General features: G+C 46.3%; 1 protein-coding gene across 10 annotated transcripts in view; it reads left to right on the top strand.

Annotated features, from left to right (window-relative positions):
- The window catches only part of LOC117226121 (protein daughterless), a 256,921-nt gene that overhangs the window by 188,991 nt on the left and 51,610 nt on the right, over positions 1 to 16,320 (top strand). For 4 of the 10 annotated variants that reach the window (XM_033480157.2, XM_033480153.2, XM_033480151.2 and 1 more), the window contains exon 1: positions 4,119 to 5,746. The exons of 2 other annotated variants lie outside the window; for them this stretch is intronic. In XM_033480157.2, the coding sequence (XP_033336048.1) occupies positions 5,279 to 5,746 (468 nt within the window). In that variant the 5' untranslated portion in view covers positions 4,119 to 5,278. Of the gene's footprint in view, positions 1 to 4,116; positions 5,747 to 16,320 lie in introns of those variants that run through there. 4 more of the 10 variants (XM_033480154.2, XM_033480152.2, XM_033480150.2 and 1 more) reach the window with 2 other exon arrangements.

The raw sequence follows: 16,320 nt of genomic DNA, 5'->3' as shown, positions 1-16,320 counted from the left end.
GATTAGAATCTCGTCCGGCGAGAGTGCGGCGATCGAGAAAAAATGCCGGCCGTTGCGTGGAAGCGTGTTCGCAGCTTCGTTTTCCAATCGGCTCGCGATTCGAGCGCTCGAGGTACTTGACCCCCGGCAGAAAAAGGGAAGAAACATCCGATTAAGATATCGCGATTAATGTTCGCGCGGAACGACCGGCGTGGCGGCCGGAGGGGCGAAGGGGGGAGGAGGGAAGGAGGTGAGATAGCGCTGGGCAAAACAACGCTCGCCACCAATGAATCAATATACACACTCGTCTTTTTGACGATGGCCAGCGCGTTCCGGAATAAATCTGCCGCGGCGCGAGGCGCGGCGAGGCGAGACGAGGCGAGACGAGGCGAGACGAGACGAGAGAGAGCCCTTCGCACGTTTACACGCTCGAAACGTCTTCCTCCGTCGAGCCGTTCGTCGGCCCGACGGATGGCCGACCGGGGAAACGCGCCGGGAGGGAAAGAGGAACTCTCTCTCTCTCGCTCTCTCGCTCTCTCGATCGAGATACACTCGCGACAAAGCCGCGCGAGCGACCACCCACTCGCTCCGAATCGCTCGACGGAGTTCTCGGAAGCTGCGTCGGCCGGGCCCGACGAGATGAAGAACCGTTATCGTTGCCGGATTGTTTTTGGACACCGCCGTGCCGTCGACGACGGGTCTTCGATTGTCCCTGCGCTTCGTCGGTAGACGCGGATCTTGGGAATTTTGTTTCGCGATCCTTTGCAACCAGAGTTGTACAAGTAAATTACTATCTAAATTACGATTTAAATTGCAATCAATTCTAAAAAATTTGTTTCCTCTTTCCGTAATTCTATAATAATAGTTCTATAACGAATAGAACTGTTTTCACTTTCCAGTGTTTGCATTGCTGTATATTTTTCTTATCAGTTGTTCTAATAATGAAAAAATGCGCAGATCATTCGCCAATTTTCTAGAAAAAATGTCCGCCGTCTCTTCGCACTCTAAATCGTCCCATTTTCTCAAATTTGGAAAAGATTTATCGAATGGGACCTATTTCTTGAATTCCTTAAAATCTAGACATTTCAGCGATATTTTCGATTTGTTAATACTGGATGCAACTAGTTAGCAATTTTTTTTATAAAATTGCAAGTTGCGCTGATTCAGGAGAGAATTTCTTCCTCTCAGCCAGAGAAGCTTTACAATTTGTTGTATATATAAACGAATATCGATCAATTATTCTGGAACTTTGCAAATACTTTTAGCATACTTCGGCTGCGTCGTCGCAATTTTTTAAGCAATGTTCTTGCAGAAATGCAGTCTACATGCTCCGCGTATCAGCGCACTCTGCACAAAATTCGGCAAAATTTTCTTCTCCGCGTCTCAATATCACATCTGCAACTACGATCGTGAAATTACATTTGTCCAAAAAAAACAGCTTCTTTTCTTGCTCGATCCAGCAAGAAACTCGCGAGAAGCAGCAGCGCTCGCGCGAGAAGCGCGCAGCACGCGCGTTCGCGATCTCTCGGATCGAAGGATCTAATCGGCCGCGATTCGCCGGCGAGCTGTCAATCTTTACAGCCTTGTAAATCCCAAATATCATCGGCAAACGAACGGCGCGGAGCCTCGCGCGTACGTATTTCCTGCACCGCGCCGCTCCGCGATCGGGCCAATAAATCAGAGGCGGTAAACGACGACGATCCAGCACGAGCGAGTGGAAACGAAAATTTCCATAAACGTTCGCCGGGAGTCGAGATCCCAGCAGCGATCCACGTGTAATCTCTCAATAAACACTCGGTGTGCAGCCGGGCGAGCCGAAGACAAACGAAAAGTCATCGTTCACGGAAATGAATCCGAACGAAAATAATCAGCGAAGACCGGCCTGACCGACGATCGTCCGCGGGTCACCTGACTTTTAGGGCGATCCTAATGGACGGGGCGTGAACCGCGAGACACATCGGATAAAATAGTTGCCGCGCGGCGAGGTGCGACGAGGGGGGACGGCGGGAGGCAGCGTGCCCCATGAAATTCTTATCGGTGTTCCGCGAACTTCGAGGAACTGCAACTGGCGCGCGGCGGCGAGTGCAGCTCTCGGGCTGCAACCGCGGCGAGCTGCAGCACGGGGACGCGCGGAAACGGGTACGCGAGAGTACAGTCTAGAGAAGCGAGAGAAGGTTTTGCACACGAGCGCGTTTCTACGTGCACGGGAAACAACCGCGGAGAGAGGGGTACACGCTGGACCCAGGCTCCGTGCGGCGCGTAGCTTATGAGCCGAGCAACAAAACCAGTCGTCTCTCTACTGGCGAACCAGCTGCCCGTCGCCCCAGCCTTCTAATCCTCTCGCGATTGTTACCGCGGCAAGACGCTGCACGCGACTACGCGCGAGCCGATTATTCCGCGGAAGTGATCGATCCACAGTCGTCGACGTTCTCGTTCTCGTCGACCGAGAACGCTCTCTCCCGGGCCCTTCCGGTTTCGTCTTCGCGAGTGGATCGAAGAGGATCCGTTTTCGAGGATGGTTTGACGAGCTTGGAGAACGTTTGGACGTCGTTGATATCGGCGTTTGACGACCATCTTGCGGCCAGTCTCCGGCGAGCACCTTCGCATTTTCCGTAGCAGGAGCGAGGGGGGCAGTTCTGGTGATTAATTCTGTTCGACGTGGTTGGAGATCGTTTGGAAGACCTCTGCGATAATTCCTTCGTCGCTTCGGTAAAGCTTTTTTAATGTTGTTTTTGGTGGCTTCGTGTGCGGTCTCCATTTCTGCAAAAGCATCGAGGAGGAACAGTTCTGGCGATTAATTCTGTTCGACGTGGTTGGAGATCGTTTGGAAGATCGCAGACCGTTGAACTGCAATAATCTTGTCGTTGCATCGATAAACCTTTTTAATCTACTTTGTGGCGGCTTCGAGTGCGGTCTTCATTTCAGCGAAAGGATCGAGAAGGAACATTTCTGCTGATTAATTCTGTTCGACGTGGTTAGAGATCGTTTGGAAGACCGTCGAACTACGATAATTTCTTCGTCGCTTCGGTAAACCTTTTTTAATATCATTTTTGATGGCTTCGAGTGCGGTCTCCATTTCAGCGAAAGGATCAAGAAGCAACGTTTCATGTGATTAATTCTGTTCGACGCGGTTGGAGATCGTTTGGAAGATCGCACACCGTTGAACTGCACTAATTTTGTCGTCGCATCGGTAAACCTTTTTAATTTCCTTTTCGGTGGCTTCGAGTACTGCCTCCATTTCCGCAAAAGGATCGAGGAGGAACATTTTCTGTGATCAATTGCTGTTCGACGTGGTCGCAGTTTGTTCGATAGACTGCATCGTTAAAGTGTGTTTCACTTGCTCGCATTTTCTGCGTGTTTTGTGGCTGAATCGGTGACTGTGTTCGAAAGCTGAACAATACATTGTTGGACACTGTTGGACATTGTCGGACATTGTTGGACACTGTTGGACATTGTCCGTCGGCAAGACCAGCGAAATAACGGCTCGAGCTTCGAATCTCGAGCACGCTGGTTGGTCGGAGGATCGTTCAAGATCAAAGGGAGCCGGGAGACAATCGTCGCGTTTGAAGCGGTTTGCCAGACCGAGACCTTATCACCGCGTTTCCCCGTCCCACAATTCCTCTCTAACAACGTATCCTGTATCCCGTGCGAACATTGTCGCCAAGAATACAAACGATTTGGCACGGTTTGCGCCCGTTCGAGCTTTCCCCGCGCGCGCGCGCGCGCGTTTCTCTATCATCACGCGAACAGAAGTCGACGGATTATTTTCGCGCTCGTGAAAGCTCCGCGCCGCGCCGCACCGCACCGCGGAAATAGCTAGTTCGTTAAACGCATTGTTCGAAAACCGTGCGGCCGGGGCGGCGGCGGTTCGTCGAGAGGCCCGAGAGCGATTCGAGGAATTCAAATCGAAGGGAGCCGGGACACGGTATCTTGTACTTTCCGCGCGCGAGCTGATTAATGATCATCGTTGCTGGCTCGGCCGACTCGCTCGCGCGTTTTAACCGAATAACGAGGAACGTCGGCAGCGAATCGAGCGATCCCAGTTCCTGCAGCGATAAATTGCATTAAACGCCTGTGTACCAGTCTGCAGCCGGGGCGGGGAGGGGGCGCCGAGAGCGGCGCGGGAAGGGGGACACCCGAGATCGTCCTACGCGAGATTGTTTATCCTCGGCGTTGCACACGCCGGATACAAATTTATCTTGCGACTTTGCATAATTTCCTCGGATGCGGGCCGATGCGCCAGCTCTCCGCGGACAGAGCTTTTGGAAGACGTTCAAGAGTGCCGGCCGCTCGTGGCACTGCCCTGAAACTGGCATGACGGGATCGACGATGATAAGCTCCGGTTACGATACGATCGATAGCTCGTGGAAGAGTCAGTCGATCGCGGGATCGTGGACACTGTGCGATCGTAGGACTCCGTTGAACGAGTGGTAATTTTCTGTCGGAATCCGTTTTCGTATGTTCGAGACTGATGCATAGCGTTTGAGTCCGTAGTGTGGTGAATCCTCTTTAGATCATCGATTTTCGTTCATCTTGAAAGTTTGAAATCCATTTTGCGCGATGTTTGAGACAGTTGGATGGTGTTGAAGGTGATTAGCATCGGTGTAATAATCGTGGCAGCGCGATCTTCTCGTCGAAGACACCAGTTCTCTCTCTCGAGATCCAATTTCCTCCGAAAGAAAGTGTTTGGAACCGTTGGCTGGTGTTTGAACGAGCGTGAACGAACATTCCAAGCGATCGCAGCAGCGTGTTCGCGCGAATAGAACGATTCGTAGGAGTTTTGGAAGTTTGAAATCCATTTTGCGCGATGTTTGAGACAGTTGGAGAGTGTTAAACGTGATTAGCATCGGTGTAATAATTGTGGCAGCGCGATCTTCTCGTCGAAGACACCAGTTCTCTCTCTCGAGATCCAATTTCCTCCGAAAGAAAGTGTTTGGAACCGTTGGCTGGTGTTTGAACAAGCGTGAACGAACACTCTAAGCGATCGCAGAAGCGTGTTCCATTCGTCGTTGGAAATAGTTCGGGATCGTTGGCGAACGTTCGTGGACCAGTAGAATCAGATTAGCGCGCCATCGATGCAACGCATCTCCTTTACAAGAACAGATTCAAGCCGAGCAATTCCCCGGTGTTCGAACCAGCATTCGGACATCTTAACGAACGTAACCAGCCTGGTGGTGGCCAGAGGTGTGTCGACTTAGCGTAACACGATCGTCGACCGTGCGCGCCAGGAGGGAGGCGAGGCCGGGCCGAGATGATTAAATTCCCTCGTCGGGATTTGAAAGTCTAATTCGCCGGCAGCATGGACCCGAAGCAGAAGAACCGTTTGATTCCGATAAGAGAGAAAGCCGGGGACACCGGCCGTGGCTTCAAGAAGAACGCGGACTTCAGGATGAATCAGCAGAACTTCAGGCTGAGCGAGTTCGGCGTCGAGCCGAAGGCTGGTCACGCGACCGAGCAGCAGGCCAAAGTTGCCGCGAGATACGCTCAGATCGCGTGCGTGCAGGTGCCGCAGGTGCAAATGAGACAGGCCAGGCTCGGTCCAGGGAATGGAGGACCGTCGAGCCCTCTGCAAGTTTGCAGCCGGTCGAGACTGACGACGCCGAACAGCTCGAGGAGCCCCAGCCAATCGATCGGCCAGTTGAACGTGGATCAGTACCAGGCGGCCAGTCCCAGCAATTTGACCGGAAGTGGCTCCATGATGCAGCCCAGTGTCTCCTCGGTGCCATCCCCTGGATACTGGAGCCATTACAGCGGACAGGAGAGCGGGGTAAAAGTTTGTTTACTGAGATTGATGGCGGCTGCGACTCGTTCTTCCAGCCCCCCTGGATTTATTTATAAATTGCGAACCGTGTCTGGCCAATTTTCTACATTGTCCTCACCGTTTAATTAACTTCCCGATGTTCGGTGCATCTTGACTAGGTCTCGGTGCTGGTCTTAGATTAGTACCTGAAGAATTTTCTATAATGTTTAACCGTTCAATTAATTCTTATATTAGTACCTGAAGAATTGTCTATATTGTTTAACCGTTTAATTAATTCTTAGATTAGTACCTGAGGAATTTTCTAAATTGTTTTAACCGTTCAATTAATTTCGTACAGTGTATTTTAATTAGATCGATGCTGGTCCTCGATTAGTACCTGAAGAATTTCCTAAATTTTGTTTTAACCGTTTCATTAATTCTAGATCAGTACCCGAAGAATTTTCTCGATTATTTTAACAATTTAAATCAGTCTTTAATGTTCAATAAATTTATCTCACTGAATTTTTCGACAACCTTCTTCGCGACTTTAACAACCGTTTAAGATTTTTCCATTCTACATTGCAAGAAATAATTACGATCGCTAAAATTGTAGCACTTATCAAACGTAATTTTGTTTAAATATCGAGACAAGACCGTAATCGTTTCGCGACAGCGTTAAATTATGCCGGTGTGCGTGACATTTTAATAGTTCTACATGATCAATCGGGACAATATTCTATTTAAAAAAACACATAGCTGTTGCATATGTGGGTCAAACGAGCGATAAAATTAAGCTACATATGTATATGTAAATGTGTACCGGTCCGGTGACTAATATGCGGCAAGTCGAGGTAAATAGAGACCTATCTCCGCGGTTTTTAGCATTGTATCGCTATGATTTACTAGACTGCTGATCTGTTTGCGGTCTCGGTATCATAAAGACAACATGTCCATCAACAAGCATTAATGAGAGACATTGAATTCGTTCCCGCAGCAAGAAATCTTCGTGCGGCAACATTGTAAATAAAGCTTTCGTCATTCGAACATTTTTCTGCGACAATCGGTGACAATCACCGGCAAACGACGTTTACGCGAAGCTCGATTATTATGATCAATCTTGTGAACATGGTTGTAGCAGAATAATTTCTTTTGTTCAGCGAAAGATTACTTTTATGCCGAGAAAGAAATTAATACGTACACAAAATTCGTGAAAAATGACACGACCCTTGATGTAACAATAATTTTTATATTTTATCATAAGCAACTTCTTAGTTAATCAATGGAGATGCGGATCTTTTTCTTTATATATATATATATATATATATATATATATATATATATATATATATATATATATATATATATATTATAATATAATATTATAATATATTATATAATACTATAGTAAATAAAAACAAAAATTTGTATGAAGCATGGACAATTTTCTAAAGTACAAGTGAAATAATAATAATAATAATAATAATAATAATATATAATAATAAAAGTAATATAGAATAATAATAATATATAATAATAAACATAATACATAATAATAAAAATAATATAGAATAATAAACATACTATATAGTAATAAAAATAATATGTAATAAACATAATGCATGATAATAAAAATAATATATAATAATAATATATAATAATAAAAATAATATGTAATAATAATGATCTCATCGTATTCTAATAAAACGAAACATCTCGTACAGCAATGAAACGGTCTCGTCCGGCCCGAAATGATTGGCAGTGCAAGTGATTAATTAATGGAACGGGATCCGAGGAAGCGGGGAAAGTGCATCGGGTATCCGGGTCGTGGGTGCAACCTGTTAGCTCGCGTGGGTACTTAATCCGGCCGACGTCGAGCGGTGCGAAAATTCGCGGGGCCCCGTCGGAGACAGGTAGGACAGTTTTACGGTTCTGGGTACCTGCTATCGGGAGTTCTCGGCATTTCCGTGCGTGCAGCGCGGTCGGGGCCCGTGCCGCGCCAGTCCCGTCGATTAGTCCCAGACGGTCTAGGACCGGTTTAGTACCCGTACGTGACTTCGAGCCGGTTCCGAACTTTTATTGAACCGACGCGGCGCATACCGGATGCACTTGCCGCCGTTTATTCGCCGGGAACTCTACCGGCCGGCCGTACCCAGCCACACCGACCTTTTCTTAGGTTTCTCGGCTGGGCCCCATTGTCACCGGCTACGACCAATTCTCGAGACGTGCGTGCATCGTGCAACCCTCCCGACTGCCGTCCTGCAACGAGGAGGATTATTGCACCGTGTTACCTGCTCGCTCAGCTGGCTAACTACCGGAGGCTGCTGACCCGTTTTATGGCAGATCCGTCGGAAAATAACCGTGACCGAGCCGACCGTTTCTCTCTGCCGAATACGAGCCCGGTATATTGCATCAATACAAATTTTTGGCTCGTTTTTTCTTCCGCTTCTTTGCTTCGGGAACGCCTCTTCTTCGCATCGTCTGCCGAGCTTCCTCGGGATTTAATTTCGTTTCGGCAAAGTTTCAGTTTTGCGAACGCGAATTAGTTTCTTTCATTCGATCAACAATTATCTTGTGGGTTTGATCCGTTTAACGTTTATTTGGGGCCGCATTGTCCGCGCCGACGCGCGGGCTTTTCTCGGGCTAATTGTATCGCCCTCGCGTCGCCGGCTTTCGCACCTCCGTTTCGGGCCTCGTCGAAGTTATTTTATTTGACCAAGTGGACGGTGTTTTAGCGTTGAGAGTGTGGATTTTAATTTAGCGTGCTGTTCGTCGCTCTTCGAGGCAATTCTCGGTCGTGACTTCCGAATTCTCGGGCCTCCTTCCGTCGTGCTTCGAGCGAACTTGTATTTTTATGGGAATGTTTGGAGAAGTAAGAATTAATTGAGATCGTAATAATATAATAATAGTAATAATAACTTTATTTATCGTCAAAATAAACTCTTTGTTACACTGGGAAAATGTAATAATAATGTAACAGTGACGCAAGTACAGTTAAAACATAAAACCTTAGAACTAAAGAAGAAAAAGAAATGATACCGTCTTTTCTACGAAAGTATATTGAATATTGATAATTATTTTTATATTAATTATTATTTTTATTTTTAACATAATTGAAATAAACAAATACATCGTAATCGAAGAAATAAATATTTTAAAGCTTTCGCCTAGATTTCGCGAACGCATGAAATTCGTCTCACCCTTTGCAGACAAGGGTTTTACAAAATGTTGCAAATCAAGCTCCGAAAAGCTTTTCAGAGATTCGGTAGCGAGCGAAATTCGAGCAACAATTCTGTGCAAAATTGTCGTGAACCAGGGGAATATTCGTCGATTCGAGGGATCGAATGCCAGTCCGCGGATTTTCAGAGCCCGTTTAATTGCCGAGTTGCGCCGCGGCCGGCCGGTTTTAATTTTCCATTAAATTCCCGGCATGATTAAAGACCGGAACTCTCCCGGTCGAGGTTACGAAAAACAATCGGCCAGCAGGAAGTGCGGCTCGCAGGTCCGAGGCTGAGCCTCGACCTAGCCTCGAGCCGCGTATCTAATGTTTGTCTCTCCGCGTGAAGTCGTATTCACGGCGCGTTTCGCTCGCCCAGCTAATTAGTATGTGCCGCGGTGGCACGTATTAGGCGACGCTCACACTTGCATACGAAACGCACCCACACGTACCAGCGGAACACCCTTTGGATCCCGTCCTTGCGGTCTGCCGGCGAAAAAAAGTCGCGCCAAAGAATTTCAGGAATCCTTCTGGCCGCGAACATTTTCTCACACCGGCCGAGAATCCGTGCCGTCGTCACCTAATTTCTGCTCGTTTTCTGCTCGCTTTCCCTGAAATCTCAACTCCGCAATTTTGCGCTCTGTCGAGACCCTTTCAAGTTCTGAGTTGAAGTTTTTTTAATAGAAACATTGACTGTATAGTGATTGCTTATTGGAAATTTAAATTCTACAAGATTCGATAGAAATTTAAATTTGATAGATATTTGATGGAAATTCAAATTTTCACAGATTTTTAGTAGATATTTAAATTTCATAGATCTTCTATAAGTCTGTAAGATCTTTTATAGATCTTCTCTCTTTTATAGAAATTTAAATTCGATAGAAATTTGATGGAAATTCAAATTTTCACAGATTTTTAATAGATATTTAAATTTCATAGATCTTCTATAGATCCGCAAGATCTTTTATAAATCTTCTCTGTTTTATAGAAATGTAAATTTTCCTAGATTTTTGTAAGAATTTAGATGGAAGTTTTGAATTATGGTAGATCGTGCGAAGACTCGCCGTTTATTTAACAGCGTTTCTAATCAATTTAAATCTCATGCAACGAGACACAAAGTCAATACGCATTTTGAAAATGCATACAAAATGCATCGGACGATCTTCTGTGCAACTGCACTCAATAACGCGTACGATTAAATGTATTCGTAAAACGTACATATATTGTATGAATTATGCATCGAATTGTTATGCTCGATTTGTAATCGATTGTTAAATTTCATATCCTCTGTTATGAAACGTATTTCACGTTTTTTTCTACGCAAGAAAACTGCCGTGCGATTACTTAACGTTATAGTTAAGCGCAATCACACGATGAGTCACTTCCGACCCGTGATAAATCTTTTTATCTATTCATTACACGCTAATCTATTGCACTGTGTGGTATCTGTGTGTGCCTCAAATTTTATTATTCGACACCTGATACCACCTAATTCTTTCCTGTATATTAATTGTTCTCTGTTTCGTTTTTGCTCCTTCTTTTTTTTAATAAATTCGAGTAGATCTTGCATTTCGTTTTCGTTAACGCTAGACTTACGGAGCACAAAAAACAGCTGTTTTATATTAGTTTATATAAGCAACGATGAGACATTTATTCTGATTTTTAGCAAGTGTTATTTCAGTGTTTCTTAACGAGTGTTATATAAATCGAAGAAGTAACATATAAATCGAATAAATAATCGAATAAATGTATCCTTACGATACGAATAATCGTAAATTAAAAAATTAGTCATTTTAGTCATTTCAACGGATTCCATAAATCTAGTGTTAAGATTATTTTCGTCGGTCGGCGATTTCTAGACAACAATTCTATTCTACCTAAAATTCTCGATAAAAGTGTCCGACAAAAATTCCCACTAAAAAGTCACCCAATTGCCGGATAAAAAGACTCGCCGAATAAAAAGAATCGCAGCGATTAATGCGGAGAATGCGCCCTTCGCTCAACGCCCACAACGAAGGGGGTGCAGGCAACCGAACGTCTTCAGCCGTACAGGTGTATTCCCGCGGCTGGAATAAATAACGCCGGCAGCGGTATGTCGATTCGAGCCGAGGCTCGCTGGAAGACAATTATATTAATTAGTTCGGAGGCTCGTTAAAGCGCCTTTGATGCTCTCGCGGTCCAGGTCGGGCCCCATTAACAGCGCCGCAGCCGTCGCCGCGGCGGATCAGTTTTTCGTGCGAAATCGTTGGTGAGCGCGGCCCGCGCGATTTCGCGGACGGAAAAAGCGCCGGGCGCGATTCGTTTCGAGACGATATATTTATTTAACATTTATTTTCGACAGCGTAATTACGCCGTTTTATTTCGGTCAAAGACCGGCGGTCGGCTGCGCCCGTGGAAATTGAAACGTCGAAAACGAGGGGGCGGCGGCGGGGGACGCGCGGAGAGTTTTCTGTTGTTCCCGCGGCACCGCGTTGTTTGTTCTGATTTTTTATTCGGCGGCCAGTCACCGGCAAAGGGTGCCCGGGCGAAATTAACGAGCGTTCACCGGCCGCGTTAATAGTGGTAATATAAACCGGGACACAAGATTATGAAAAAAAAAGGAAGAGAAAAAAAACAGCGGCCGGCAGAAAAACATAATGCCGCATGAAATATTCCGGATCGGGCGTGGTGTGCGCGCGTCCCACACGGCAAAGTCCCGGCTGTCTCTCGCCTTTCTAGCCGCGGCCCTGCCCGCGGCGTTCCGGCGCGAGCTTAATCGCTATCAGCATCTCTCCGATTGTCGAACCAGCTCGTTCGAATATCGACCGTGATTATCCTCGAATAATCGCGGAAAACCCAGATCGTCCTCCGATTAAAATTCTCGATATCGCGCGGCCGGGGAGCGTTCTCGCCGCGCGCGATTTATTAAATGCCTTGTGCCCTCGATCCGCCTGATTCCGACACGCTGAAACGCCAATTGCCGATCTTTCCGCCGAATAAAACTGTCCGCGCGCGGGATCGAATAAACAATTAAATAAAATACGAGCAATCGAAACCGGCCGCGACTCTTTCGGAACAATTTAAATAATTTTATTTTCAACGGTATATTTTTTCTTTTTTTCTCTTTTTTTCAACGAATAAAATATTTATTTTATCTGCAAATGTTCGTTTCTTTGGAACGGGTGAAGCATTTTATTTTCGAAAGTGCATTATTTGGAACGAGCGAAATATTTTATTTCCGAAAGCTCGTTCTTCGGAGCGAATGAAATATTTGATTTTTAAAAGTTCGTTCTTCGGAGCGAGTGAAATAATATTTGATTTTCAAAAGTTCGTTCTTTCGAGCGAATAAAATATCTTATTTTCGAAAGTTCGTTCTTTGGAACGAGTAAAATGTCATTTTTAAAGATACATGCATCGTCTGAAATAACATATCCAAATGTAACACATTTCAGCGGATTTTATGCATTTATGTGCAAAAATTTGACAAGGTGAAATACCAAACGACGAAGAAATTCGAAGAATTTAGAAATGTTCTCACATTTTCCTGAATTCATTGAAACGATTAGAACAAGAAATACATGTTTACTTGATCCATGTTTCTCACAAATGACGAACAGGATCGTCGATCTTAAAAGTACTATTACAGAGAACTGCCAATAGAGAAATGATTAAAATATCAATATTCAAGGATGAAAAAAGAAACAGAGACATCGTCCTTCAAGATGAGACCGGACAGGACATTCTCCTACGCTTTCCGACCAAAATTGCAATCGAATTTGTCTCGAAATCGACGCGCATCGATCGCGCGATCCCGTTCGTCCACGAGTCCGCCGTGCCGCCATCAAACGATCGCAATTAATTACGAAGTACAGCGATATTTCTCGCCGATTTCTGGCCAGCCAGCGCGCAGATTCGCGCACAAATCATCCCGGAATACAGAAAAATCGGCGGCGTCGGCGATTCGGCCGCGCGTGCAAGCGCCGCAGGGTTAAGTAGGGGCGGAAAAACAGGGTGCCGGGGCTCGGTGGGAGTGGTGTCTGGAGGGAATCGCTTTATTTTCCCGGAAAAAGTTTCCCGTTCCGGAGGGATTCGTGAAAAGGGTGCTCAGAACGAGTGAGAGAGAGCGAGAGAGAGGGGGGGTTGAACGGGAAGAGGGTGGCCGGAGAAAACCGGCGGCGAGAACGCGATAACCGATCGTTCGGTATTCCGCGCGCGGTGACAAGAGAGGAAAGTTCCTTCGTATATCGACGAGCGGAACTGCATGCCTCTTGTAATTCTGCACGGCCGTCGTCTTTTATGCAGGCTTAAATCACATTCTCGACGAATGAGTCGACCCTTCGAGCAAGAGGAGAAAGAGAGACCCCGGCCGACCGGAGAAAGAGAAACGCGGGCGTTCGCCGGAATCTACCGGGTGGCACGCAAAATTCACAGCCCGTTACCACTCGCGATCACGTGCAAAAGGCTCCCCAATTATCCGTTTCGATCGCATCGAAGGGGTTCTGGTTTGCCACGATTCGGTAAAAGTCGCGCGCGAATTTTTCGTTCATCAGTTCTGGGGGATGCTGATTATTGGACCGAAGTACCGGTGGATTATTATTTAATTTTTATCACAATCTCTTAGTATTTCTGTATCTGAAACTGTATCAGCTGTTCTGGAGCAGCACGAATTTATGCAAATTGTGCAGGATCTTTTGCATCAGAAATGAACAATGTTTTTTGCGTTTAATGTGAGCAATCTCTCAGTCGTCCGGAAATATTATTTTTGATTATTGTAGAATTATCGAGAATATTCTACGTGAAAACAAAAATTTGTGCAAAGCAGCCACGAACTTGTAAAATGAATGCGAATAATGATTTTATTTTTATCACACAAGGAATCTCTCTTAGTTAATCAAATATTTTTCTCTTATTTTAGGAATCCCTAAAATTCTGTACAAAAGCACGAATTTATATAAAAGATGCAGGATCTTGTGCATCAGAAGTGAACAATGCTTTTTGTATTTAATATAAGCGATCTCTCAGTCACCCTGAAATATTTTTCTCCTATTTTGGTACCTACAATATTCTACAAAAAATAAAATAAAAAACAGAAATTTGTATAAAGCATTCGCAAACACCTAAAACGCAAGTGAACAACAATTCTATTTGTACAGAAGACAACGTATCAATTGTCCAAGCATGATTATCTTTCCTTCCAGTTTCTATAAAATTCTCTACAAAATCAACCAGAATCCCCTGACCCGAAACTGAACGATAATCTTATTTCTGCCGCAAGCGACGTCTCACTCGATCACAGATATTTTTACTGACATGGTAACATCTAAAACCAGAAAGTGCCACAAAGCATCCACGATCTTCTGAAACCCGAGTAAACAATAATTCTATATCCATCACAGGGGAGTCCCACAGTCGATCGGAGGTTTCAGCATAAATTCCGCGCGAAAATAGGAGACCGCATAAAGATGCACAGTGCACGGAGAATCGGGGCACGGCGCGTCTGCCATAAGCGACGAGAGCGAAGCGTAGAACCGCGTCCCATTGTTTCCCAATGAAAGTGTTTATACGGAGCCGCGAGCAGTGCGGCTCTAAAAGCACGTGACCAATTTCGCGTCGGTATCGTCGCCGGTCTCGCAATCCTGCGGCTCGTCCCGAAGACAATAGCACGCCGCGATCCTGCTCGCGTTAGCGGGACTAATTTTTGGAAGCCCGAAAGAGAGAAAGAGAGAGCGAGAGAGCGCTGCATCTGTCTAGACAGCGCCGCGTTCTGATCGAGTGAGTCAACGGGGCTGACGGGGGCCGCGTTTACGTCTCGCCACTTATTTTTATTGGCCCTCTCGGAAAAACCGCGGCCGGTTTTTAAACCGCGGCGAAGATTTACGGCGGATCCGCGGCGGAACCGCGGCGGAAGACGAATCGCGTGTCGGTGAACCGCGGCCGGCCGGTTCCCGTGCCAAGCCAGAGCCAACTGATTTAGCAGCCGGAAACTTGGAGCCGTCACAGCGGCGGCTACCAGTTAGCATTGTAACCCAGATCCAGACGGCACGGTTCGCCGTGGGATCGACTCCGTCTCGATTCGATACAGATTATTCGTACTCCGCGTCGCTCTAATGGCTCGGTTATACCGCTGTCCGGGTTTCTACGCCGGCTCTAAATCCCCCCATAAACTAGCCCCGCGCGGCGTAGATCAGACGCGCGCGCGTTCCGCTGATCTACGCTCGCGTAGATTCTGGGTCGCCGAGCCACTCCGCTGACTGATCGCTACCTAAATCTAGACGGTATAACTGGCAGCCTACCGCCGTACGCTTTGATTACCTGTATGTCACCGGCGGATCCGCTGAAATTTAGCTGTCTCTCGCTTTTCGCCGGATTGGCTCCCTCCACCCCGCCCGCCCGCTCGCGGTTGGGAGACGCGGCGCCCTGGGCGCCCGTTGCGTAATTAGGCCAGACGATTAATATTTTCAGACGACGCACGATTATAGGAATTTCTCCCAGAAATGTTCGGCGGACGGAACTGCGATGATTTGAGAATACGAAGTCTAGCGATTCTGATGCTACAGTATAAACGATGACATAAACTTTTTGTTTATAATTTCTTGCGATTCGGAGGCGATTCGGAGACCACGCAGCACGATTAGGAGGCAATTCGAAGGTAATTCGGAGGCCACCTGACACGATTCGAAGGTAATTCAGAGGCCACCTGACACGATTCAAAGGCAATTTGGAGGCTTCCATGATTGGAAGGCAATCCATAGGACACCTGACACGATTTGAAGGCAATTCTAAAGCAATTGGAAGTCTTCCACGATTCGAAGGCAATTCAGAGGACATCTGACACGATTCGAAGGCAATTTGGGCAATTCAGAGACCACCTGACACGATTCGAAGGCAATTCGGAGGCCACTTGACACGATTCGAAGGCAATTCGAAAGCAATTCGAAGTCTTCCACGATTCGAAGGCAATTCAGAGACCACCTGACACGATTCAAAAGCAATTCGGAGGCCATATGACACGATTCATCGATCACATACCTATTACACTAAATTCTCTCTAATTGACGCTCCGATTGCACACAAAAATGCACAATTCGGGAAGAGGTGATACGATTATTCGAGCAATAAATCACATAGGCGTAGAACTACCGCAAAGAAATTCACGGTAACCCTGTATTCGGCATTTCCCTAAAAAAAAATTACTGTACTTCGAATCGGTTTCGTCTCGAGACTTTTTCGCGTTTAGATTATGTGGTCAGCCTTCGGTTAGCCGGACGACAGGTCTGCAAACGCGGCGAGAATACCTCGTAATTCGGTATTCATAAGTTAGGTTCGCCGCGACGTAAGCGTCTCACTATTCTCGTTTAGTGCCGGGTAAGCGGCCTGTTGACCGGCTCCGATACAGTCTACCACCTAG

The sequence above is a fragment of the Megalopta genalis genome, chromosome 11 (genome assembly GCF_051020955.1).
Source record: "Megalopta genalis isolate 19385.01 chromosome 11, iyMegGena1_principal, whole genome shotgun sequence".
NCBI classification, from domain to species: domain Eukaryota; kingdom Metazoa; phylum Arthropoda; class Insecta; order Hymenoptera; family Halictidae; genus Megalopta; species Megalopta genalis.
Note: the sequence above shows the minus strand (reverse complement) of the source record. Positions and strands in the feature narration are given on the sequence as shown.